Genomic DNA, 26,806 nt, shown 5'->3' on the forward strand with positions numbered 1-26,806 from the left:
CAAAACATTTTAACCATCATAACGTACAATAATCTCAGTAAACAGACACTCCCCATCTGAAAAGAACTGAACGTAAATTTAACAGATCATTGTGGCTGCACCTTTCCCCAGCAGAGTCTGAGGCTCAATACAGTATTAGTCCCTGTAGCTGGGGTAGCAGAGGGACTGTAGTGGGTCTGTGGGTCCAGAATCATTTTGAAGTCCTTGTTGTTCATAGAAGCTCAACTGCACGCTCGCATAAGAACATTTACCAGTGGAGTTGCAGTTCAACCGGGAAACATTCAGTCTTGTGTGGTTCTGCATTGATGTAGACAGGATCCAGCTTACAGCCCTGAAACTGACCCCAGAGCAGAGTTGTGGCGATGCTACTCCCTGCTCTCCGTCACAGCCAGGTGGTCGGTGGGACGAGCAGCTGCAGCCCAGTTACTGAGCGGTAAAGCAGGCCGACTGCAGCTGTGCAGTCAAACAGAGTCTGGCTTCTATCTACATCGAGTGGCACAGGATCCAAGTTCAGAGTCATCTGGGTGCGATCTCCTGCACCATGGCGGGCAGGTGGATGGTTGGACACGAGTCTCGGTGTCTCAGCTTGAACATCAGCTGCTCTTTTTCCTGAGAAAGTTTCTGGCTGATTACTGCCTGCCTCTCCAGCGCCACCTTCAGGTCCTGCTGCTCCTTTGATAATTGCCTGAGACACAAAGAACGCAGTGGATTAAAAGTTATTGTCAAGGACAATAAAGTTAAGTTAGTAAAGTTAAGGATAATGAGATCCTTTTAGAAAATGACCTTCAGTTTGCAGCCTGACAATTAATAAACACTAAGTTGATTAAAGATTTAGGTTTTGAGTGATCAGGCAATAACATCATTAGTCCGTCTTCAGAGTTTCCTGTTTCTCAAAAAGTCCAAAATAGAAATTTAAACAAAAAACTGCTGCAAGAGTTGCTTTTAGAGGGGTTTCTATTATTTTGTCCACCCAATGGCTAAATAACAGAAACACCTACAATACAGTTCAACAATGAACACACAGTGAACATTATGACCTCCATGAAGGACTGTTGGTTTCAGCTCGGTGAACCTGATGGACTGTTTAATAATATCATTAAAGTTACCGACCGACTGTTTAATAATATCATTAAAGTTACCGACTGGGTCATGACTCTAACAACTGTAGCTGATGGTCATTGTCCAGTAGGTGGCGCCACATTCTTGCACAATGAGCTGGCGTTATGAAAGAAGAGAAGACCTCTTCATGCACTGAAGCACGTACTGAATGAAAGTCTGGCAGTTGTCTATTCGGACTCTCAAGTCCTCGTTCTGCTGCAGGATGTGGACGGTCTGATCCTCCAAAGTCAAATTCTTCTCCACCTGAGAATCATGAGAGGAAGAAGAGGAAGATGACAAAATGAAAAGCGAGGAGGAAACTTAAAGACTTAAACTGCAGCCTGTTCCTCTTCAGTGGACCTACCAGAGCGTCCATCTGCTGCAGCTTCTTGCTCTGCTCCTGCACACGCTCACTCTTCATCTCAATCACAAACAGCAGGGACTCTTGCTCAGACTCCCAGAATGCACCTGGGCTGCCATGGGCCTGGGGCACAGAGAACCTCATTAGGTTTTTACTGACGGGCTTCCATACTTTCCTTTTCCACAAGAAATCAGAAATGACCCGCTTTAATTGTCCGACTTCGTTTATATCGTTATGTTTGCGTCATTTGAACTTTAATTACTGGTTACTGAACCCGAGCAGATCCAACAAAGGTGCTGAACACAGATCGACCCCCGACACACCTGAATGTTTCTCTGCAGGTCCTTCTTGAACGTTGAGTCTTCGACTCTCTTCTTCAGCTCGTTGTAAACCTGCAGATCTGCTTTCAGCTCCTCCACTTTACCCTTCATTTACAACAGAGACGGCAAAAATAAAAGCATGAAACTTGACGTAAAGGTTAACGTTACTGTGATACGTCCAACACATCCGACATCATCTGCTCTTGATTTTACCTGCAGGACGTTTTCAGCAGCCTGAAACGTTTCTGTCAGGTGAGTTTTCTCCTGTTCGTGTCTCTTCTGCAGCTCTGCAGCAAGAAGAAGAGACAAATTCAAACCATTTCTGACTGAATAGCACACGGAAATACATACCTCTAGAGTTCTGCCTCATTTAGCATTCATTCTTTTCTTTGTTCAGCACATTCGAAACTGTCCTAACCCACATGCATGGCTTCTGATTCATCATTTTGTCAGTTAAGGAAAATGACACCTGCGCCTACAAAAATGTACAAATCTTCAGCGATAGTAACTCATGATATCATGAGTTCAAGGTTGTAAAAAATATTGTTTCACTATTTAAACATAAACATACACCGGTGTATTTGGGCCATTGTAGGTAAAAAAAAAAAAAATTCAGAGAAAAAACTATAATAAAGACTTTATAATCTCAGAGAATATTTTTTCTAGTTAATTTAGTTAAATACTGGTGATAAGAGATGATGAAGCGCCACATCAGCACCTGGTTTTCTCAGCTCGTCTCTACGTGGTGTATAAATAAAGTTATGTTACTATAAACAAAACGCGCTCAGTGTATTCACTGAATGGAGTCCTGTGTTGGTGTCTGTTAAACTCTTTAAGAAACACGACTTGCGGTGTGCAAGTCGTGTTTCTTTCTTTAGATATTGTACAGGCGCTGGCCTGCAGGGAGCATGTCAACAGCCAAGAGTTTCATTTAGTGTTTTGGCTAACTGACAGCATTAACGTGAGCTACAGCTGATTACATTTCCAAGCAAGAGTTGTCCTGTCAGGCATGAACAGGAGAGACATTAATAATGTAGGTTTATCACTTTCATTTAAATCGTTGAACCTGTGTTTGACATAAACGATGAATCATTACACCCTTCCAGATGTCATTACAGCTATTTTTAGGTAAATATGTGTGCAATTCTCTTCATTACCTTCCAGGTTTGTCTCATGTTCCTCAGTAGCAGTTTTACTTCTCTGTTCGTGCAGGACGTTTAAATCAGCCGTCGTCTCTGTTTTCACCTGAAAATCACATCACATGAAACCGGTTTCAGTCTGACGAGATAAACCAGACTGTTGGCAACACACACACACACACACACACACACTGTAAATACATCACCTGAACGTCAATAAAAGTATCTGAACTGCAAAAAGTTTATTAAGAAAACGAGCAGAAACGTGAATCTGTGAAAATATAGTTCCAACATGGAACAGCTCACAGAGAGGTGTGTCTGACACTCAGCAGGGTCACAGCCAGGACACAAGCAGCACATTCAAAATGGCCGCCGCCATGAATCATAAGCAGAGCACACAAACTCCTGGCTGCAGATTCAGGTGGTCACATGACCCGGAGGGACACAGCTGCCGTCTGAGCCGGACGACTCGGCCGAATCAGGAGTCTATGAATAACTTCTGATCATGAGGAGGACTTTCACTCTCGCACTCATATGTGACTGACAGCATGTTCATCAGCGAGCTGCTCTGACAGCCTCCACTCTTCTGGGTTCAGTCTTTCCTCCAGATGTTCAACCTGCTGCAGACATTTATTTTGTGAATAATATTAGACTGAAGCTTATTGAAGCTTTTTGTCAGAATGAATCTCACGTTTCGTCACTATATCCCGTTTCTGGTTGCAGATCAACGTCCCAGGAGTGATCAATAAAGTTTTATCAGTCCTGCATGACCTACTCACCTTATCGAGGATGCTCAGGACGAGGGCGCACACTTCTTCATCCGCGTGGTCTTTAAGCAGCTCCGCCCTCTCCGGGTTCCCATTGGCTGAAAGCACTTCCTTTAAAATCCTCAGCTGCCACTCAAACCGCTCCAGCTGCTTCTCCAGACAGACGTCCTGCTCACCTGAAGTGCGTTTACCTGCAAACGAACACACAGTATGAAACATAAACACGTTAAATGTAACATCACAGGTCAGCTGGGAAGCCAATAAAAGCAGAAAGACGCATTAAAACGATTTTGCCGTCATTGATGTGTTCAGTTAAAGACTGTTAAATGACGATATACAGGTAAATTAAAATCAATATAACTATTTTAAAATTGAATTATAATTATTATTCATGCATCTGTTCATCATATTCTGTCTCACATTAGTTTTCTTTCATACTTTAACATTTACAATTTACAATTAATGATTGCCTTCATTTAAAAAGGTAATATATGTAACACAATACAACAATTTTCATGTATTAATTGTTTTTTATTGCCAATGTGTGAACGGAGGGTAACGTCACTTAAAAAATGAGACCCTCCCCGACTTCCTCGTTTGCCTACAACAGCCTGTGGACTGACTTCTATATAAAGGACTTGGATGAATTTTGAGTGTCTCTTCAGCTCCATGTTCAGCTCCTCTACAGTGCAAACAGTGCGCAACACTAGCTAACGTTAGCTTAGAAATGGAGTCCGCTAACGTCAACAAACGACCAGCACCCACAGAGCCCAACACAAAGTCCACGTAGCTCGCTCGCTAACGCGGACGAAGCTAACGTAGCAAAATGCTGCCCTGAGTGGATAACGTCAGCTAAAGCTTTTAATATTATATACATACATACATAAATACATACATAGACAACAACAACAACATTACTGTTATTTATTTATTTATTGTTATTTATTTATTTATTGTTATTTGTTTATTTATTGTTATTTGTTTGATTATTGGACTTGATGAAGAGGAGATTATTTGTGTAGCTGAAGGTGCTTCAATGATCAGGTCAGCCCCCCATGAACCTCAGAACAACTTCCGGGACACGGGAAGAAACCTCGGGAAAGGCGATTCAAAGAGAGATCCCCTCTCCACGGACGGCTGGGTGTTTGTGTGTGGGTCCATTTTATTTTCATGAGCGTGGAGTTCTGGAGGCGGGTTTTAGATCAGCTTTCTGTAACACTTCTTTTTCTTTTTAGGGTCCAGTTGAACCAGATAGGAGGCTGTGGTTTCCTGGAGGGAGGTTTTCTCCTGCTGCAAGTGGAGGCGCTCAGTCTCCAGCGGACCCATTGTCTTTTTCAGGGCAGCCGTGATCTTGCTGATCTTGCTGATCTCCACTCTGTGTTCCTCCAGCTGGACTAGATGGGAGGCCTGGCATCTTTCCACAGTCTTCTCAGTCTCCTCCTTCTGTTTTAGGAGAGCTTCCTTCATCTTGCTCAGGATCTTCTGCATCTTCTGAGCTTCAGCCCTCTCAAATACAAGATCTTTCTCCAGCTGTCCTGTTTTTGAGCGAGCCTTAAACTCAAAAGCTCAGGCTTCAGACTGCTCTGAAGGCGACGTTTCCAGCGTTCTTTTTTCTACTTTTGTGCCGAGCCGACGTCAGATAGGCTCAGATTTCTTTATATGCTCATCCGTGATCTTGCTGATCATCAAGGGACGTCTGACGCACTGCGGTAAGCGTATTGCTTCACTTCCGGCTTCTGTGTCATTGGTAGCGTGTGTGTTTGGCCACTCTAAGCTCAAACAAGTTATATTTGTTTGGTATATATTTCATTACAGCGGCTAAATAGCCGCTAACCACTTAAACGTACATTAGTTTTGCTTAACGCTGATAGTTCTCTCCTTCTTTAGCGACTTTTTCGCTAATCTCACAGTTGTTTACACACTATTCTGTCTGTTACATTAGTTTAGCAGCTAGCGATGGCTTCTCTCTCTCCTTCTCGCTCTCCTTCTCGCTCTCCTTCTCGCTCTCCTGCTCTGTCCTGCTCGGTGTGTCAGATGTTTAGTTATTCCCCCGCCTCCTTTAGCGATAATGGTAAATGTAATAAATGTAGTTTATTTAGCGTGCTGGAGGCGAGGCTCAGCGAGTTAGAGGCCCGGTTCCGCACCATGGAGACGGCTGTAGTCAGCCAACCCCCAGTAGCCGGTGCGGACCGACTCAGTGTAGCTCCTGCTAGCCGTCCCCCGGCAGCTCCCGAGCAGCCGGGAAGCCAGGGAGGCTGGGTGACTGTCCGAAGGAGGCATAGCCCTCAGCTGAAGCCCACGGTTCACCACCAACCACTTCATGTTTCTAACAGATTCTCCCCACTCAGCGACCCCCCCGCTGAGAAGCAGATTCTGGTAATTGGCAGCTCCATAGTCAGAAACGTGAGGTTAGCGACACCAGCGACCATAGTGAAATGCATTCCTGGGGCCAGAGCGGGCGACATTGAATCAAATTTAAAACTGCTGGCTAAGGATAAGCGTAAATACAGGAATATTGTTATTCACGTCGGCGGTAATGACTCCCGGTTACGCCAATCGGAGGTCACTAAAATTAACGTGGAGTCGGTGTGTTCGTTTGCAAAAACTATGTCGGACTCCGTAGTTTTCTCTGGGCCCCTTCCCAATTTGACCAGTGATGACATGTTTAGCCGCATGTCATCATTCAACCGCTGGCTGTCGAGGTGGTGTCCAGCAAACGATGTGGGCTTCGTAGATAATTGGCGGACTTTCTGGAGGAGACCTGGTCTGATGAGGAGAGACGGATGGAGCGGCTCTCATATCTAGAAATCTGACCGACTTTATTAGTGAACCAAAACCGTGACAACCCAGAGTCCAGACCAGGAGGCAGAGTCGCAGTCCTACACGCTTCTCTGCGCTTCCATTAGAGCAGTTACCCCCAAAACCCCATAATGACTGTGTCTGCCCCCCGACCACTTAAATTAATTCAACCAAAGTTAAACAGGAGAGGAGTCATTAATAAAAACTTAATAAAAATTAAGACCACTACTGCTATAGGCCAAAACAATAGGAAAATGAAGTGTGGACTGTTAAACATCAGATCTCTGTCATCTAAAGCTGTATTAGTAAAACAGCTAATATCAGAGAATCATATTGATCTACTGTGTCTGACAGAAACCTGGCTGTGTCATGAAGAGTATGTCAGCCTGAATGAATCCACTCTGCCCAGTCATACTAATACTCACATCCCTCGAGGCACCGGCCGAGGAGGTGGAGTTGCAGCCATCTTTGACTCAAGCCTGTTGATGAACTCTAGACCTAAACTGGATTATAACTCATTTGAAAGCCTCGTTATGAGTCTCTCACTCCCAACCTGGAAAACACTGAAGCCAGTCTTATTCGTTATAGTCTATCGCGCTCCAGGTCCATACTCTGAATTCTTATCTGAATTCTCAGAGTTTTTATCAGGTTTAGTCCTTAAAACGGACAAAGTCATTATCGTAGGGGATTTTAATATTCATGTGGACGTTGATAAGGATAGCCTTGGTACTGCATTTACCTCTTTATTGGATTCGATTGGCTTCTGTCAGAGGGTACTTGAAATTGAACATCTAACTGTCTTTCCACAGAATCCTTTGTTATCGGACCATTATTTAATAACTTTTGAATTCCTATTACTGGACTACACGCCATTAGGCAAAAAAGTCTACACCAGATATCTATCTGATAGTGCTGTAGCTAAATTTAAGGAAGTGATTCCATCGGCATTAAATTCAATGCCATGTCTCAATACAACTGAGGACTCCTATGCTAACCTTCGTCCCTCTCAAATAGACAATGTTGTTGACAGTGCTGCAGGCTCAATGCGATTGACACTTGACTCTATTGCCCCTCTTAAAAAGAAGATAATAAAACAAAGAAAGTCAGCTCCATGGTATAACACCCAAACCCGCAAATTAAAGCAAACAGTGCAGAAACTTGAAAGGAAACTTGGCTCCACCAAACTAAAGGAATCACGTTTAATTTGGCAAGATAGTCTTAGAACTTATAGGAAGGCCCTCTGTAAAGCCAGAGCAGCCTATTACTCAACATTAATAGAAGAGAACAAGAACAACCCCAGGTTTCTCTTCAGCACTGTAGCCAGGCTGACAGAGAGTCACAGCTCTATTGAGCCATGTATTCCTATAACCCTCAGCAGTAATGACTTCATGAGCTTCTTTAATGATAAAATTCTAACTATTAGAGACAGAATTGATCACCTTCTGTCTTCAGGTGGTACCTTACCTTCAAACACAGGAATCTCAGAAATAGCTGTAAAACCTGATGTATATTTAGATTGCTTTTCTCCCATTGACCTTCACCAAATTACTAAAACCATCTCTTCATCTAAGCCATCAACTTGTCTCTTAGACCCCATCCCAACCTGGCTGCTCAAAGAAGTTTTACCTTTAGTCAGCACTTCTTTACTAGACATGATCAATCTGTCTTTATTAACAGGCTGCGTACCACAGTCCTTTAAAGTAGCTGTAATTAAACCTCTTCTTAAAAAGCCCACTCTTGATCCAGAGGTTTTAGCCAACTATAGACCTATATCTAACCTTCCCTTTCTCTCCAAGATTCTTGAGAAAGCAGTCGCCAACCAGCTGTGTGACTTTCTACATGACAATAAGTTGCTTGAGGACTTTCAGTCAGGTTTCAGAGCTCATCATAGAGACAGCACTGGTGAAAGTTACAAATGACCTTCTAACTGCATCAGACTAGGGACTTGTCTCTATACTTGTTTTGTTAGATCTTAGTGCTGCATTCGACACCATTGACCATCATATCCTATTACAGAGACTGGAACATTTAATTGGCATCAAAGGAACCGCACTAAGCTGGTTTAAGTCGTATTTATCAGATCGATCTCAGTTTGTACATGTTAACGATGAATCCTCCATGTACGCAAAAGTCAGTCATGGAGTTCCACAAGGTTCTGTGCTTGGACCAATACTATTCACCTTATATATGCTTCCTTTAGGGGATATTATTAGAAAACACTCCATACATTTTCATTGCTATGCAGATGATACCCAGCTATATCTATCGATCAAGCCAGAAGAACCTCATCAGTTAGCCAACCTCCAAGCATGCCTTAAGGACATAAAGACCTGGATGACCTGTAATTATCTGATGTTGAACTCAGACAAGACAGAAGTTATTGTTCTTGGCCCTGAACACCTCAGAAATACAATATCTAAGGATATTGTTACCCTAGATGGCATTGCCCTGGCCTCCAGCGCCACCGTGAGGAATCTCGGAGTTGTCTTTGATCAGGACATGTCCTTTAACTCCCACGTAAAACAAACTTCACGGACTGCCTTTTTTCACCTCCGTAATATTGCAAAAATCAGGAAGATCCTGTCTCAAACAGATGCAGAAAAATTAGTCCATGCATTTGTCACGAGGCTGGATTATTGCAATTCCTTATTATCAGGCTGTCCCAATAAGTCCCTGAGGACTCTCCAGCTGATCCAGAATGCTGCAGCACGTGTACTGACAGGAACCAGGAAAAGAGATCATATTTCTCCTGTATTAGCTTCTCTGCACTGGCTCCCTGTAAAATCTAGAATAGAGTTTAAAATCCTTCTCCTCACCTACAAAGCTCTTACTGGTCAGGCACCATCATATCTTAAAGAGCTCATAGTACCCTATTACCCCACTAGAGCACTGCGCTCCCAGAATGCAGGGTTGCTTGTGGTTCCTAGAGTCTCCAAAAACAGAACAGGAGCCAGAGCCTTCAGCTATCAAGCTCCTCTCCTGTGGAATCGGCTCCCAGTTTGGGTCCAGGAGGCAGACACACTCTCTACTTTTAAGAGTAGGCTTAAAACTTTGCTTTTTGATAACGCTTATAGTTAAGGGCTGGCTCAGGCCTGCCTGGACCAGCCCCTAGTTATGCTGCTATAGGCCTACACTGCCGGGGGACTTCCCATGATGCACTGAGCTTTCCTCCTCTCCCTCTTCATCTTGGCACATTCATCACAGTCCAATGCATGTTACTAACTTTATTTCTTCCCCGGAGTTTCTTTGTGCTTTGTCGACTCGTAGGTCGCTGTGGATCGTGGTCCTGGTACGCCTGGGTGCTGCTGCTGCCATGGGCCTGCCTGACTCCCATCACTACAGTTATTATGTTAAGTCGTAGTTCTGTCACTATTAAAGCTCCTATTATTAATCTCAGCTAATATTACAGCTATTTCTACTGTTAGTGCTGCCATACATCTTTGTCTGTCTGTCTGTCTGTCTCTGTGTCTGTGTCTGTCTGTGTCTGTCTGTGTCTGTGTCTGTGTCTGTCTGTGTCTGTGTCTGTGTCTGTGTCTGTCTGTGTCTGTGTCTGTCTGTGTCTGTCTGTGTCTGTCTGTCTGTGTCTGTGTCTGTCTGTGTCTGTCTGTGTCTGTGTCTGTCTGTGTCTGTGTCTGTCTGTGTCTGTGTCTGTCTGTGTCTGTCTGTGTCTGTGTCTGTCTGTGTCTGTGTCTGTCTCTGTCTGTGTCTGTCTCTGTCTGTGTCTGTCTGTGTCTGTCTGTGTCTGTCTGTGTCTGTGTCTGTCTGTGTCTGTCTGTGTCTGTGTCTGTCTGTGTCTGTCTGTCTGTGTCTGTCTGTGTCTGTCTGTGTCTGTCTGTGTCTGTCTGTGTCTGTGTCTGTCTGTGTCTGTGTCTGTCTGTGTCTGTCTGTGTGTGTCTGTCTGTGTCTGTGTCTGTCTGTGTCTGTCTGTGTGTGTCTGTCTGTGTGTGTCTGTCTGTGTCTGTGTCTGTCTGTCTGTGTCTGTCTGTCTGTCTGTGTCTGTCTCTGTCTGTCTGTGTCTATGTCTCTGTCTGTCTGTGTCTGTCTGTGTCTGTGTGTCTGTGTCTATGTCTGTGTCTGTCTGTCTGTGTCTGTCTGTGTCTGTGTGTCTGTGTCTGTCTGTCTGTGTCTATGTCTGTGTCTGTCTGTGTGTCTGTGTCTGTGTCTGTCTGTCTGTCTGTGTCTGTGTGTCTGTGTCTGTCTGTCTGTGTCTATGTCTGTGTCTGTCTGTCTGTCTGTGTCTGTGTGTCTGTGTCTGTCTGTCTGTGTCTATGTCTGTCTGTCTGTCTGTGTCTGTGTGTCTGTGTCTGTCTGTCTGTGTCTATGTCTGTCTGTCTGTCTGTGTCTGTGTGTCTGTGTCTGTCTGTCTGTGTCTATGTCTGTGTCTGTCTGTCTGTCTGTGTCTGTGTGTCTGTGTCTGTGTGTCTGTGTCTGTGTGTCTGTGTGTCTGTCTGTCTGTGTGTCTGTGTCTGTCTGTCTGTGTCTATGTCTGTGTCTGTCTGTCTGTCTGTGTCTGTGTGTCTGTGTCTATGTCTGTGTCTGTCTGTCTGTCTGTCTGTCTGTGTCTGTCTGTGTCTGTCTGTGTCTGTCTGTGTCTGTCTGTGTCTGTCTGTCTGTCTGTGTCTGTCTGTGTCTGTCTGTGTCTGTGTCTGTCTGTGTCTGTCTGTCTGTGTCTGTCTGTGTGTCTGTCTGTCTGTGTCTGTCTGTGTCTGTCTGTGTGTGTCTGTGTCTGTCTGTGTGTCTGTGTGTCTGTGTGTCTGTCTGTGTCTGTGTCTGTCTGTGTCTGTCTGTCTGTGTCTGTCTGTGTGTCTGTCTGTCTGTGTCTGTCTGTCTGTGTCTGTGTCTGTCTGTGTCTGTCTGTGTCTGTGTCTGTCTGTGTCTGTCTGTGTCTGTCTGTCTGTCTCTGTGTCTGTCTGTGTGTCTGTCTGTCTGTGTCTGTCTGTGTCTGTCTGTCTGTGTGTGTCTGTCTGTGTCTGTCTGTGTCTGTCTGTGTGTCTGTGTCTGTGTCTGTCTGTCTGTGTCTGTCTGTCTGTGTCTCTGTGTCTGTGTCTCTGTGTCTGTGTCTCTGTGTCTGTCTGTGTCTGTCTGTGTCTGTGTCTGTGTGTCTGTGTCTGTGTGTCTGTGTCTGTCTGTGTCTGTCTGTGTGTCTGTGTCTGTCTGTGTCTGTCTGTGTCTCTGTGTCTCTGTGTCTGTGTCTCTGTGTCTGTCTGTGTGTCTGTCTGTGTGTCTGTGTCTGTCTGTGTCTGTGTCTCTCTGTGTCTCTCTGTGTCTCTGTGTCTCTGTGTCTCTGTGTCTGTCTGTGTCTCTGTGTCTGTCTCTCTCTCTCTCTCTCTCTCTCTCAAACCCAACCGGTCAAAGCAGATGACCCCCCCCCACCTACAGTCTGGTTCTGCTCGAGGTTTCTGCCTCTTAAAAGGAAGTTTTTCCTCTCCACTGTCGCCAAAGTGCTTGCTCATGGTGGGAACTGTTGGGTCTCTGTAATAACATTATAAAGAGTCGGTCTAGACCTGCTCTATTTTGTAAAGTGTCATGAGATGACTTTGTTGTGATTTGGCGCTATATAAATAAAATTGAATTGAATTGAATTGAATTGAATCCGCCCGCTCAGTCTGTTATTCTGCCGCTCTGCTCAGGACGACTCTTCAGCTTTTTGGAGGTTGTTCAATTTGTCTTGCAGAAATTGCTTTTTCGGTGTGTGTGGGTCCATTTTATTTTTATATATTTATATTTTTTATTTTCATGAGCGTGGAGTTTTGGAGGCGGGCTTTAGATCAGCTTTCTGTACCACTTCTTCTTTTTCTTTTTAGGGATCTGAATGTCAAGATCTTCCAGCTGGAACTTGAGGGACCTCTCGGCCTTCTGCGACTCTGGATGACTCTCCAACTGCTGCTCAGGCTTCTTCAGAGCAGACACGAGGTTGTCCTTCTCCTGTTTCTGCACCTCCTGCTGGGTAACATAGGTGCCCCGAGATTTCTCCAGCTCTTCCAGGAGGGCAGTTTTCTCCTGCTGCCATTGGAGTCGCCCACTCTCTACCTGATCTTCAGCCTTCTTCACGGCAGCCACAAGTTTGTCGTTCTTCTGTTTCTGTTCATCAAGCTGAGCCACGTAGTTGGCCTTTGATTTCTCCCCGTCCTCAAGCAGGGAGGTTTTCTCCTGCTGCCATTGGAGTCGCCCACTCTCTACCTGATCTTCAGCCTTCTTCATAGCAGCCACAAGGTTGTTGTTCTCATGTTTCTGCTCATCAAGCTGGGCAAGATAGGTGCCCCGGGATTTCTTCAGTTCTTCCAGGAGGGAAGTCTTGTCCTTCTGCCAATGGAGATGTGCAGTGTTCAGCTGCTGCCCAGACTCCTTCAGAGCAGCCATGATTCTATTATTCTCATCTTTGTGCTCGTCCAGTTTAACCAGATAGGAGGCTGTGGTTTCCTGGAGGGAGGTTTTCTCCTGCTGCAAGTGGAGGCGCTCAGTCTCCAGCGGACCCATTGCCTTTTTCAGGGCAGCCATGATCTTGCTGATCTCCACTCTGTGTTCCTCCAGCTGGACTAGATGGGAGGCCTGGCATCTTTCCACAGTCTTCTCAGTCTCCTCCTTCTGTTTTAGGAGAGCTTCCTTCATCTTGCTCAGGATCTTCTGCATCTTCTGAGCTTCAGCCCTCTCAAATAGAAGATCTTTCTCCAGCTGTCCTGTTTTTGAGCGAGCCATCTTCAGGCAGTGAGTGGTCGTGTCAAGGTTGTTTTCAGCCACTGCACGTAACTGCCTCTCAGCAAGGAGCTTCATCTTCGTTGCCTCCACTTCATCTTGAAGGGCATCATTCTCTTCCTTCATCTTCTCCAACCTGGCTCGAAGGTCCTTGGTGTTGAAAGTCTGCTGCTCGAGATCATTCTGAGTCCTCATGCTGATCGTTCTCAGCTGGGATATCAGATGCTCCATTTCTCTCTGTGAAGAGCAGACATGTTTAGTTTGAGCCTCACCCAGCTGGGCTTTCGGGCTACATATCTCCTTCTGCATCACAGCTTTCTCACGTCTCAAATTCTGTTCTTGGAGGTCATCGAGAAAGTTAGCCAGCAAGTCCTCCTGGACCTCCAAGAGGACTCTCCCCTCAGATCTACTTTGGGTGAGTGTCGCTTCGCTGTCATTCAGTTCACATCTTATTTGTTGTTCCAGGGAACTAAGGTAGAAATTAAGTGAAGGTTTAACCTTCTTGGAGTTGTATTCCATGTTTTCCATCTCTGTCTCCTGCTGGACTTCAGTGTTTGTTCTCTGTCCTTTTTGTTTGCTCTTACTATGTTTACCTTCAATTAAACCTACTTCCATCGCCTCAGTGAAATGTGTGTGTGTGAGTCTGAAACTTCTGTCTGCTTTATAGGTTTTCAACATTCCAATAGAACCCATGATGCCTTCATGACATCATGGGTTCTATCCTTTAATGTTTTTGTTGCTATGGATACCAGTTTGAATGTAAATAAAATGTGCATTAAAATTAAAAAAGAATTTTCCCAAATATGGCAAGTATTGAGGATTTGTCCCCACAGTCCAGACAGATAATATTTTAATATTTAGAGATGGCTTTTATGAGCACAATTTATCACCGTATTTTCACAATATTTAAAAAATATACAGTGCTTAATAAATGTATTAGACCCCCACCCAGTGGAAGGTGTTTGCCACCGCTGCCCTAAATGAACAGTATTGCTGATGACCAAAATATTTGATGTCTCTGTAATGGTTAATCCACCAGTATGTGCAAGCCAAGCTCTTTAATCAAAATGATATCTTTAATGCTAAAATATAATTATTGTTGTTATCCATGAATTCTCAAATTTACTGTTTTACAAAAAAGCAGAAAAAATAGTAAAGCACATTATTATTTTTTGATTGAGATGCCAAATCACAGTTATTTACTTGCATTCCTGGACAGAAACATTTGTTTTGTGGTTGCAAGAATGCAAGCTGTTATCAGGGCCAAAGGAGGTCGTACAAAATATATATATATATATATGTGAATAAGGACTATTTAGTTGTTCCAGTTTGTTATTTGCCTAATAAATAGCAATACAATTTTTAGTTTGAAACAAGTTCTAAAATATTTGTGTTTTCTCATTTTTATGACAGGTGGCCTAATAAATTTGTTAAGCACTGTATATATTTTTGGGACTCTGGGTGCTCTGTGATGAGCTCTTAAACGATCAGTTTATGCAGGATTTGGGGTTTAGAATTTGAGACATCGCTGCTAAAAGTAGATAAGATGAAGGACCTCAAACACTCAACAACCTTATTCATCCCAAGAGAGCTGTGCTCAGTAATGAAGGTGTTAATACTGAAATGTCATTAATTCTGCTGTTTATTAGAAATGTACTAGATTTTAGTGATGTGATCTGCTCAAAGATACTAAGTTTTAGGATTCTCAAACCTTGGTGGTTAATTAAACACCATCTATGCATCTATTTCTTGTCCTCTGTCTCTTCAGGAGTTGCAGGGTTAACATGTATCTGAATCTGCAGATCAACGTTCAGGAAGTGTTTCTCACTGTAATTTAATTCAACCTGTCAATTACATCATCGACATGTAGACACACGCTCAAACACACACGCATTCAGTTTCAATGACGTCTTCAGTGTGGACGCATGTCTGCAGGCTTCAGTCCCAAAAACATCTCAAGAGTCATAAACCTAAGGAGGGTCATTATGAACACTGTAGAAAGCTGAATAATCATTTGAGCACATTATAAAAATTTCTATTTGACATAAAACATCTAGAACTTAACAATGAACGCCAGAAGCATGTTACAAGTTAGTGGACATTTTAAATGTGCATATCGTTACGTAATACAGTTAATTAGTACTTCATCCTTTAAAAAACATTAATGTGGCTTTTTGAGGTTGTTGCTTCTGTATTTTTCTAATAATCCAAGAACAAATTGAGGTGGAAACAGGTTGGAGCCTGTCTGAAGATTCATTCACTTTTAAACAAAGAGCAGCTTCAGTTTTTCTCTGTTGACAGTTGAGACGCAGACGTCATTCAGAGAGTCGTACAGGTGACCACAGCGGTCATAGGAAAATAATCACAGGTACAATTCATATTCAAATTAGTGCAACTGCATGGAAAACATGAGGGTTTATTAAGTCATGCATTTGGTAAAAATGTTTTAGTGCACATGTGAAACTGATTGATGTGATGTTTTACATGCGAGACATCTGAGAACCGCATGTACAGATACTTGAATCTTTCACATGTGATAAACATGAAATGTGAAGCTTCAAACCAGTAGTTCATAGAACAGATACAGATTCTTGTTGACCAGCCCTAAAAAGGTTGACTGGAGCATTTCTGTTCCACAGATTGAAACCATGGAGGAACCTGAGAGGGTTCCCTAAGGAACTCCAACACGAACCTTAACTTAAAGATTCAAAGGCAAATATGAAGCGTCTGTTTATATTAAGTCTAGTGTTCTTCTACATTTTCTTATTGTCAACACATCTCATGTGCAAGTCAAACCATCAGCCTGTCAGTCCGTCTCTGTCCTGTCTCACTTCCTGTCTGTGGCTCTCAGCTCTCAGCCCATTGGTTCCTACTGAAGACGTCAATCTTTAGTAACACCTCACAAATATTTTGATTTGGGGGATTTCGAGTTGGGGACTACTTTCAGCGGCGGATGACTCCACATTTGGTCTCATTTGGTCTCTTAAATCTTAATATATAAAACGAGCGAAACCATTTGTATGGTCCTTTTAAAATTGAGTTTTGCTCGTCCACAAACATGAAGGGCGACATCTCCAGAGGTTTTTGCCCTGACATCTGGAGGTCTGACTCCTCGTGCCAGAGCGACAGTGATTCACAGAAGGATGACGACAATGTGTTTTTACCATCCGGTCTGAAATGAGTGGTTTCTGCTGTTTAAACAGTACAATCTGCTCATAAACAGGAGGAAATGAGGGTACAGTGAGCGCTAACTGGCTGCCAGTCAGTGGTGAGTCACACTTTCACAGCAGATGGTTCATTCAGTCACTCTAACGTACCTGTAATCACCTGTGACTTCTCTCTAACACAGATCTGTTCTGAGGTCAGTGTTTTAATGGATTTCATCTTTGTTGGGTGACTTTCATGTTTTGTTTTGTTTTGAGAAACACCTGCAAACATCTGAATTTGGGGCTGCACATAATAAATCATCACAATCTGTTTGCTTAATCACTTTATTATAATTTCCATATCAGCTGCTCCAGATCTGTTTTGGCTTGTTTAATGTTTTTATATTAAATCTTTCCTCAGTTTTTACAGGCTTGAGTTACTATATGTCTTTGTCAGAGTAAGTTACATGTATGTCCACATGTTTTCAGGGACATTGAACCGTATTGATGAGACATTCTGTGTGATGTCGAGAAATATATTGATGACGTGAAACACAAACAAAAAGGCACTTGTAATGGATTTAGTCTCTTCCATTGTTTTTCTTATTTTGCTTTGAGATGAAGATGTTGTAAGTTTTTGAACTACAGTTCCCATCATGCTTTAGATTCAGACGGAGTTATTATTTATGTATAATGACCAGGAAGTGCTCGACTCCATTATTCTGTCTTCTAACTTTCTCCTACAGCAGTCTGACAAACACTGACTTGGTGGAACACATTTTGTTAACGATGGCTCAGTCCCATCTAGTGTCCCAGTAAACCATGACAGTGAGTCAGCATGCATTATCAGGGCCTGGAACGAGCTCACCTGAATGGAATGCAGTCGGAGGATGCGTGTTAGCCGCTAAAGAGCTAGCTGTTTCCCCCAGGAGGTGGAGGGGACCAGAACCAGAGCTAACAGAGAGAGAGTGCTGGAAACACGGCTCCACATGGAGGACCGTGCTGCTCTGAAACAGCTGGAGGTGTTTGATCACAAGTTCAACACATCAACTTAAAGGTGACGATACGTTAATGTTTCAGTTGTCTTGTCTCGATCATAAAGTAACACTTCAGCTTTATTTTGTGTCCTCTTCAATCACAAGATATTTTGATAATATGAAAAACAATGATGACAAATGTTCAACCAAAGTCACATCTTATCTTCTGTCAGATTCTCATGACATCTGGTTCAGAAAACCAGACGTGGAAACAGGAAGTGAGAGAACATAAAGAGGTTGAGATCAGTCAGAGAAGGAAACCCACAGTCACAAACACACACACAGAAACCACCCACCTCCTTCATCTCGGCGGCTCTCGTCTTTCTGGTTCTTCCCTCCCTTCTTGCCTTTGCTTTTCTTCTGATAACAACAGGAAGAGAAGAAGAGGAAGGAAAAGTTTCAATGACTGATATGAAAAGAGTTTCAGTTCAACCCAGCAGCGGACAAACTGCTTAAATCCTTTATTTTAGTATCAATTAAAACCACAAAGTCCAACAAAGACAAAACAGATCGCTTGTAAAAATGCACGAGTGTTTTATGATCGGAGGTTAAACTTAAACTTAAAATACGTTTAGGCAACTAGAGCTACTTAAAGGTTACAGGTCAGAAGAAGACTGATGGAGACGGGACGCGACCAGAAGTCTGAAGTTACATGTTCGACCTCCAGAAGAGGATTATTCCTCACGGCCATCAGTCATTATTCACTTGGCCACCAGAGGGCGCTGTCGGGGAAACGTAGACACAAGTCATTTCACGTACTTGAACTAACTGTTCTTCTGGTGCGAACTGCCTCCATAATCTCCCAAACTGGTGGTCCAAGTTTTCCACCTCACACATTTGCTTCCTTTTAGGTCAAAGAGTTTCTAAGGGGGGGTCCAGGACCAGTTTGATCCAGCTAAAAGGACACTGGTTTTCAGAGTGGAAAGTTGTGAAGGTTTGATCTACTGGATGTGATGGGATTACAAACAGAGGTTCGACTGAATCGATTTTAAAATATATGATCATAGTTAATGAAAATTAAAAGTGTCATTTACTACTGAAAGTCACTGGTTCCAGCTTAATATGACTGTAAACCGAACATCTCTGGGACATCTGAAGATGCACTTTTGGCATTTTTGACGTTTTATAGACAAAACAATTAATTAATTGAGATTTATTGATGGTTAAAATAATTGTTGGCTGCAGCCGACATCAAAACTACAAAACGACATCTTTACCTGCAGATATTCTTCCATTTAGGATTTCACATCCACAAACATCCACTTAGCGTTTCTCTGGAATTATTCATAGCTATATAATCTATTACCTAAATGTTTTCTGCTCTGGTGGATCCGTCTAGACGTTCATTCCTTCCCCTGATTTGTCCATGACACTGACTTCTGCCCTGGATCCATTTCCCGCCTGTTAGTCAACGATTTTAGAGGCTGTTTGAGGGGGTTTTATTCTTAGAAATGATATCAGGGTTGGGGTCTAATAATATTTGTCCTCTGAGCTCACAGTTCCAGACTGAAGTGGACTCCTCATTGATAATAACGTGTGTCTGGAACATAAAGCAGGCAGTTCTGTATCCCTGCCACTGTTGTTGGACCCACTGAGGCCTCCCGGCAGCAGCAGAGTCCTGGTTCAGGTCTGGGTGTTAAACTGGAGCAGTGAGGCTGTTATGAGGTCTGACTCTGACCTGCCAGCTTCTCTCTCATTAGTCTCCACATGACTGACGCTGTAACTTTCCCTCCTTTCTTTCCTGTTACGTAACTTCAGCTGCTGCTCAAACGGCCACTCTGACAACAGGACGGCTGTTTGTTTAACTGCTGATGATCAGAGGCCCAGCGGACGTCCCTCCTCCTCCTCCTCCTCCTCCTCCTCCTCATACCTGCACATTTATCACCTCACTGCACCGACATGACAGCTGCTCGTCGGCCTCCTTTACTTTTTAGGAAATGTCCATCACAGTTTCTCAGAGTCCAGGCTGGTTTACAGTGATTTCAAAGAGAATCTAGAAACGGTTCATCCTCTGGGGAACATGAATGTGCTTTATAATGTAAAAGTTAATCTGACGGATTTCTTGTGCACATGTGGGTATTTGCCCTGATCGTGGTGCTACAGGTTTACAGTAACCACAAAGGTGAATCATCCTCTGGGGACCCTGAACATTCACAGCTCAGCTCTATTGCCCACTGATGGAACTCCAATTAAATGATTTATGAACATCTCAGGCCAGTCGGAGGTGCCACAGTTCAAACAACCAGCATCAATAACTGATGTTATTTGACAAATCTGAAAAATAAAATCTAAAAAAACTGGACCATGTCAAAAACTGAGTTACTAATACTCTAAATAAGATACAGAAACAAGCGTCCGTCTCGCTACAGAAACGTCTTCAGAGAGCAAACTGTGTCTCTGGTTAACTGTGTCTCTGGTTAACTGTGGTACTGGTTAACTGTGGGACTGAACTGGTGAACTGGCTGGTGGAGTCCATCTAATCCAGAGACTCGAACATACAAACTAGCTGAGGCGTGGATCCAAACACACTTCAGCGTTGCACAAGTACAATGGAGCTAAAAGATCACACACACTGAAGTGCTTACTGTATTGCCTCACACCCTCACATTGCTCAAACACAGCGAGGCCAAACAATCACACCCTAACACACACACACACACACACACACACACACACACACACACACACACACACACACACACACACACACACACACACACACACACACACGCACTGTATAAACACTTCTAAACTCTGCTCAGCAAACTGGACACCAACTTTATTTAAACTCTGAGCTGAAACAATAAATATCTCTGGTTTAAACACGTCGCTGGGTTCAGGAGGAGGAGCAGCATATGTTCCTGCAGGCGTCGGGGGGGGGGGGGGCTGGCTTTTAAAAAGGCCATAAATCACAGCAGAAGCTCTCCTCCTCTGTTTGTACAGCACTTCACCGTCAAGACAAAGCTGACGGCACCAAACTGTACGTCTCATTTCACAGAGAAGAAAGTTCTCAGAGTGGAGATTTAGTTTCTGCAGATGTTTCTCAGAAGAATCAACTCATCTCATTGGTCGATTTAAACCTCAGTGGGCAGAGCTGAAGAGCCACATTCATTCATTACAGCTTCAACCAAGTCGTTCAGTTTATGGTAGTTTTATCATCCGAATGTAGAGCTGCAACTAACTATGGATCAACCCATCAAGTATTTATGTCATTAATCGTTTGGTCTTTAGTTTAGCCCAAAATATGTCCATCACAAGGAGACATGATTCATGTGTCCATTCACACGCCTTTGTGCTTTCTAGCTTTTACTAAACAGTGAACTCTGAAATCTTCAGGAGGAATGGTTATGTGATTAATGGAGGTTGTATAATCAATGAATTACCTCTCTTTAAAGATGGTCAGCAGGCCTGAGTCACATCTACGCTCCAGATAAACTTCATTACATCAGAGGGATTTATTAGTGTTTGTTAGTTAACGTCACACAAAGCTACACGCTGAAGAAACATCCTCTGCCGTGAAGTACTGTTCAGTGTAAAGGTACAATCAACCGCCCTGCACTCCAAACCTCACGAATACAGGAAGTGATGTCACGCTGCACTAGAATAAGCCCTCTCCTTTCCTTTACCGGGCACGTTCGCACAGTTAGAGCTGAACAAAGGTGACCTCTGACCTCTGAGCCTGACAGGGCACCAGAACAGGAAACGCATCCTTTAATTCATCGGCCTGTTGTGTACTTGTATCTTCACACAGCTCTCTGTGCTTTGATGGTACATGTCATTATATTACCCAAACATAAGATAGTCACAGTTATATATTCATTTTGTCACTGCTCTTATTATTATTATTATTATTATTATTATTATGTCTTCTATTTGAGGGATAATCATGCTGAATCATGCGTCAACATGCACCTTGCAGAGCCATGTTGAAGTTGAATTAAAGTGAACTCTGGGATAAAGTCTCGCTGCTGCCTGTGAGACAAACATGTTTCTGTACAACACTAATGACTGTTTTCCTCCTCTGAAAAACCACAACACAACTAAACAAAGAGGAGCGTAAAAAGCTGCATGCCTATGACAGCATCTCAACTTTGAAGGGATCACACGCACACACACACACACACACACACACACACACACACACACACACACTTTTTCTAAACCTATGAGGACATTTTTTTTATTCTACTTTGATTTTAGTAACGGCTTCGTTTACAGAGGAGAACAAACACGTCGCTGTTTCACTTTCAGCAGTTTACTCACGGAGTCACACACACACACACACACACACACAGACACACACACACACACACACACACACACACACACACACACACACACACAGAATCTCAGCTACATGACAAAATGCTTGCTCGGGTGTTTAAATATTCCCCAGAGCTCGTCTGGAAGCTGGACGGGGTGAGATTTACCGTCCTGTGTAAACTCACACACGGAGCTGAAGAGCAGCTCAAAACCTCTTTTATTTCCCTTCGACGTGTCAGATGTCTCACATTTTACCAGCAGACGGAGAATTCAGACATTAAACTGAAGCTCGAAGCTGCTCCGTCTTTAACTTCTCCTCCTTCTTCTTCTACTGAAACCTCAACGAGGAGCTCCGGCTGAAGACGGACAGATGAAGTCTCCAGTGAACACCGGCCGCTCATCGAGGAACAGAAGTCCATCACCGAGATGGATCAGTTCAAGACCAGGAGACTTTTCAGAGTCATTAACTGCTCGCTGTTGAGAAACAACTCTTCATGTGGCGTCGTCCACGTTCACAAGGACAGACGGGCCGTGGCGTCGTCCACGTTCACGAGGACAAACGGGCCGTGGCGTCGTCATAAAGACGAGGCTTTAGACTTATTCAAGCTTCCTTTGAAGAATTACGAGCTGAGTTTAGCTTAAAAGAACCTCTTGGATTAGAGTAGAAACAGAGAAACAGAGACAAGGCTGAAAGACTCGACGGAAATATCTTCATGTGTAAAAGGTTCCGGTCCACAGTGGAACCACGAGGCAGAACCTAGAACCTAGAACTGTTAAAAGGTTGAGGTTATGAGAGGACTCAGGTTGTGCAGTTCCTGCAGTGGACTTCAGTAAATGTGTTGATGAAGTTATTTTACTGATCCATATCACTGTAATAATCAATACATTGATCATTTATCAGTGGACTGTAGGGGAGGTTTGACATGGAGGGGGACCTGGTCTCTTGGTCTGACAATGACATCATCGCCTCTGTTTAGATTTCGGGTAAAGTTCATGATCCAACAGCTGCACCAGTCGAAACCGCAGCTCGCTGCAGCTCTGAGGGAGGAAGAGGAGGGAAAACCCTTGACTCCATATGGTTCTCAACAGGGGGGCTGGGACCCTGCAGGGGGTCGTGAGGTGCTTGTTGTGGTCCTGTTAGAGGACCTTTCTGTCAACTTTTGTCTGGTTTTGTTCATACTGTAGACTTTATGTACTGTGTACAGACGGTGGTGTAAAGTTACGAAGTACATTTACACAACTACTGCACTTAAATACAGCTTTGAAGTACTCTACTTGAGTATTTCCATTTCATGCTACTTTATACTTCTACTCCACTACATTTATTAGAGAGTTATAGTTACTGGTTATTTATCAGATTTATCTTTATATAGCATGATAACTTTATAATATTGTATTGCATTGTTAAAGATTATTTAAGTAGTTAAAACTAGCTAACTGTATCTAAAGTAGTTAAAACTAGCTAACTGTATCTAAAGTAGATAAAACTAGCTAACTGTATATAAAGTAGTTAAACTAGCTAACTGTATATAAAGTAGTTCAAACTAGCTAACTGTATATAAAGTAGTTAAACTAGCTAACTGTGTATGAAGTAGTTCAAACTAGCTAACCGTATATAAAGTAGTTAAACTAGCTAACTGTATATAACGTAGTTAAACTAGCTAACTGTATATAAAGTAGTTCAAACTAGCTAACTGTATATAAAGTAGTTAAACTAGCTAACTGTGTATGAAGTAGTTCAAACTAGCTAACCGTATATAAAGTAGTTAAACTAGCTAACCGTATATAAAGTAGTTAAACTAGCTAACTGTATATAACGTAGTTAAACTAGCTAACTGTATATAACGTAGTTAAAACTAACTCCACCTTGAGGAGCTCTATCATTGAAGCATCAGTATTAAGAGTTTTGTGAAGAACAAGTACTTCTACTTTTGATACTGATAATACTTATGTACTTGTACTTAAATAGTTCAGATGAATACAGGTTTCTGTTCTGCCTCTCCTCAAGCTGTTCCTCATGTCTCACTGCCCTCGATGCAAACTTATCTGAACTGCATCACAACTATTCAGGACGACTATGTGATGTTTTCTCGTTGCCATGGTTACGCAGATGAGTTCTGAAGAGTAAACATAAAAAGAGTCACATGAAGGACTTGTGCCTCAGGACGTCTGCAGGCTTCTGGTCAGAAAACATCACTTCTGAGTCACATCAGGCCGCTTTCTACTGCAGTTCATGAACACCTCAGGTACGAACTATTTTAATCATCGATTAATCTTAAGCTTTCAAAGCTTAAACAATTAATACATTCATTTACAAAATAATCAGTACATTAATGGATAATAATGCTTGTTGCAGCTCGAGGACTTGCTTTGGGTTCCTTAGCTTAGAGAGCCCCAAAAAGTCCCTTTTTTTTTTTTTAAGTGTTGCAAACTCCTAAATTGCAGTTTGAAGACACAACTGCCATTTTGTCATGTTCAGTTCCTGTTCAGTCAGTTGTTAAAGTTTGAATGAACTCTAAGAATTTTGAAGTTCCTGTTTCCTTAAGTTCCTCTACTTGGAAAACAGTGTTAAAGTTTTAGAGGTCAGATTGTCCAGAGGGAGGAGCAGAAACTGTACAAGCAGAACTCCATTCAATTATTTGGGTTTTAAGCTTCAAGTCCAGCCAAGTCATATTTTCAAAACATTTTCCTCACACTGGTTTTCAACCTTTAAACAAGCCGTCGGCTCAGTGTCTAACACCTCACCACAGAGTTCAGGTTTACAGTGTGGAGTTCAGGTCTGTGGGGCAGCCGGTGGAAAACTGTAAACTCTGAGAGTCGATGAGACCAGCAGACCATCTGCCGTCTGACAGAAACAACTGGACGAGTGCGAATCAGAGCTGGAGGTGAGAAACGAGCTCTGTTACCGTCCACAGCCTCAACAATACAGACAGAAAGTCTCAGCAGTTGTTTTAATGGAGTCCGGATTGTGTGTTATAATAGAGCTGCAACAAAGATATTTTTACACTATTGATTCATTTGTCAATTCTTTTTTGGATCAACAATGAATTAATTGTTTAGACGATAAAATGCCAGAAAATTGCGAAAAATGTGCAGCTGAGGTCTTCAAGTGTCTTCACAGTATTTTGTTTTACATCATACGAGACAAAGAAAAGCAGAAAACATGAGTGAACTTCACACAAACACGTCTTAATGTCTTAATGTAGATCTGTAAATGAAGCCTTTTGAATAAAATCATTCTCAAAACGTGATGCTTAATAAGTCAGTGGATAAAAACTGTTCATATTGTGTCCCGGTGCTGCAACTCAGCTGCGCCCAACATGTTTGAGCTCCATATGTTAGCTGTTAGCCACATGTTAGCGGTTAGCCACACGTTAGCTGTAAAAGTAGAAAACGTTGCAGCATCTACATATGAGGAACAGACGTTTGGAGAGGAAACGTAGGTTTGGCAGATTTTGAGATGTTCAATTAACCGTCCAAACTCCACGTTCACCACCACAGAAAGCACAATGAAGTCATCGGCTTTGTTTGGTTTCTAGAAGTCTTCGCTCTTTACGTGATGTTTGCGCGAGTGTTTCATCAAATACGGAGTGAAATATTCATCAAATATTCTGTTGTTGTCACATGACCCGTTATGTCAGGTTACCTTACGTCACTTTACGTCATGTTACTTTACGTCATGTTACCTTACGCCACATTATACCACGTTACATCACGCTACTTTACGTGACGTTACTTTACGTCATGTTACGTCACTTTACGTGATGTTACGTCACTTTACGTCATGTTACCTTACGCCACATTACACCACGTTACATCACGTCACTTTACATTAAGTTCCCGCAGTGGGAAAAGGACCGTCACAGTCCTCTATGGCTCCGAATCACTGTGGTTTTCCGGAGACTCCGCGATCACTGACGCCCAATTTTAAGAAAAACACAACCTCTGATAGATTTGATTCGTCACAAGTTCTGTCTCACTCACAAATAAATCACGTTACTGAGGCTGAAGCTGCTTTAGCTGCTGTTTCACTGGGACTTTAACTAAGTTAAACTATAACTAAAAGATCATATCACATCTTTTAAAACGGATGTTTCAAAGTGCTCAACAGGAACAAAAGACGTTGGGAACAAAAGCTACAGCAGCTGGATGCAGGTGAATGTATTGAGTTCAGGTGCAGGTTTAAATACAGTCCCATTAAAACCATCGGCGTGTTGTTGCTGGTGTCACTGATCTCCTCCAGCAGCAGCAGCTCAGACTCTGAGCCTCTAAATCTGTTCTATTCTGAGCTAATAAAGATTTACTGGATTTCATGTTATGCAACAGCTTCTAAAACTGTTCTGCTTCTGTGGTTAAACAACCTGGGTCATAAAATGAGGATCAGCATCCAAATCGTATTTTCATTCCAGCAGAAAGGTTATGATTGATAGAACAATCACTTTGTCTTAATAATTAACAAACCGTCAATGAAAATACTCATCTTCAGACTTCTGACAGACGGGAGACAGGACGAGCGTGTGTTCATGTGAAATAATGTGCATCATAAAGCACATAACGTAGTCACGGTCCAATACAAATGGCAATATAGTTACACACCAAAGTCAGCAGAAAATGAGAGTAATAAACTGCATCTAGTCTCTGCAACTTCATCACACTGATTCAGTCTTTTCTGGCAAACGGACGTGAGATTCTTCTGAAGGAGAGTGACTGTGTTGTTTGACAGAGAAAGAAACACCACAGGAGAAACTCTTCTCTGGTGAAACAATCAGGTGGTGTCAATTTCAGGAGTGAGAATCTCACAGAAAACAGATCAATAACTGATCGGCTTCATATATGTGAATCAGAACCTCGTGTATTTGGATCAAGTAGCTGATAGAGTCAGCAGCCTGTCAGGTTTCTGCAGTCTCAGACCTGAATCTTTATCTGAATAAAATGTTATCAAACTCCAAGCCTTCAGTGTGGAAACCACTGAGCACATGAAGTCACTTTCTATCAATAACTGTTGGACAACAGCTGTCAAACTTTCCCCTCTGTGCTGAAGACTTACTGCCATTAATCAGACAGGACCAAACTACAGTTACTCACTGCACAAATAAAGGGGAGGAAAATAACAATTACAAATAATAATTTATATAGAGAACTTTATAGAGCTGTAATCTTAATATCCAGACACATTACAGGAC

At 42.8% G+C, this 26,806-nt stretch overlaps 2 protein-coding genes across 2 annotated transcripts in view; one reads left to right on the plus strand and one right to left on the minus strand.

Annotated features, from left to right (window-relative positions):
• Positions 1-516: 516 nt before the first annotated feature.
• The window catches only part of ccdc69 (coiled-coil domain containing 69), a 26,856-nt gene continuing 566 nt past the window's right edge, over positions 517-26,806 (minus strand). The window contains exons 2-9 of the mRNA XM_070913735.1: positions 17,657-17,720; positions 3,698-3,876; positions 2,937-3,024; positions 1,993-2,066; positions 1,783-1,884; positions 1,463-1,582; positions 1,265-1,362; positions 517-685 (exon numbers count right to left, since the gene is read on the minus strand). Coding sequence (XP_070769836.1) covers positions 517-685; positions 1,265-1,362; positions 1,463-1,582; positions 1,783-1,884; positions 1,993-2,066; positions 2,937-3,024; positions 3,698-3,876; positions 17,657-17,720 — 894 coding nt within the window. The remainder of the gene's footprint in view (positions 686-1,264; positions 1,363-1,462; positions 1,583-1,782; positions 1,885-1,992; positions 2,067-2,936; positions 3,025-3,697; positions 3,877-17,656; positions 17,721-26,806) is intronic.
• Positions 5,684-6,490, plus strand: LOC139290924 (uncharacterized; the record flags this gene model as incomplete). Its single annotated transcript, XM_070912749.1, has 1 exon — positions 5,684-6,490. A coding segment is annotated over one exon (807 nt), but the record flags the coding sequence as incomplete, so codon positions are not given.

This window comes from Enoplosus armatus, chromosome 10 (assembly GCF_043641665.1).
Source record: "Enoplosus armatus isolate fEnoArm2 chromosome 10, fEnoArm2.hap1, whole genome shotgun sequence".
Classification (NCBI taxonomy): Eukaryota; Metazoa; Chordata; class Actinopteri; order Centrarchiformes; family Enoplosidae; genus Enoplosus; species Enoplosus armatus.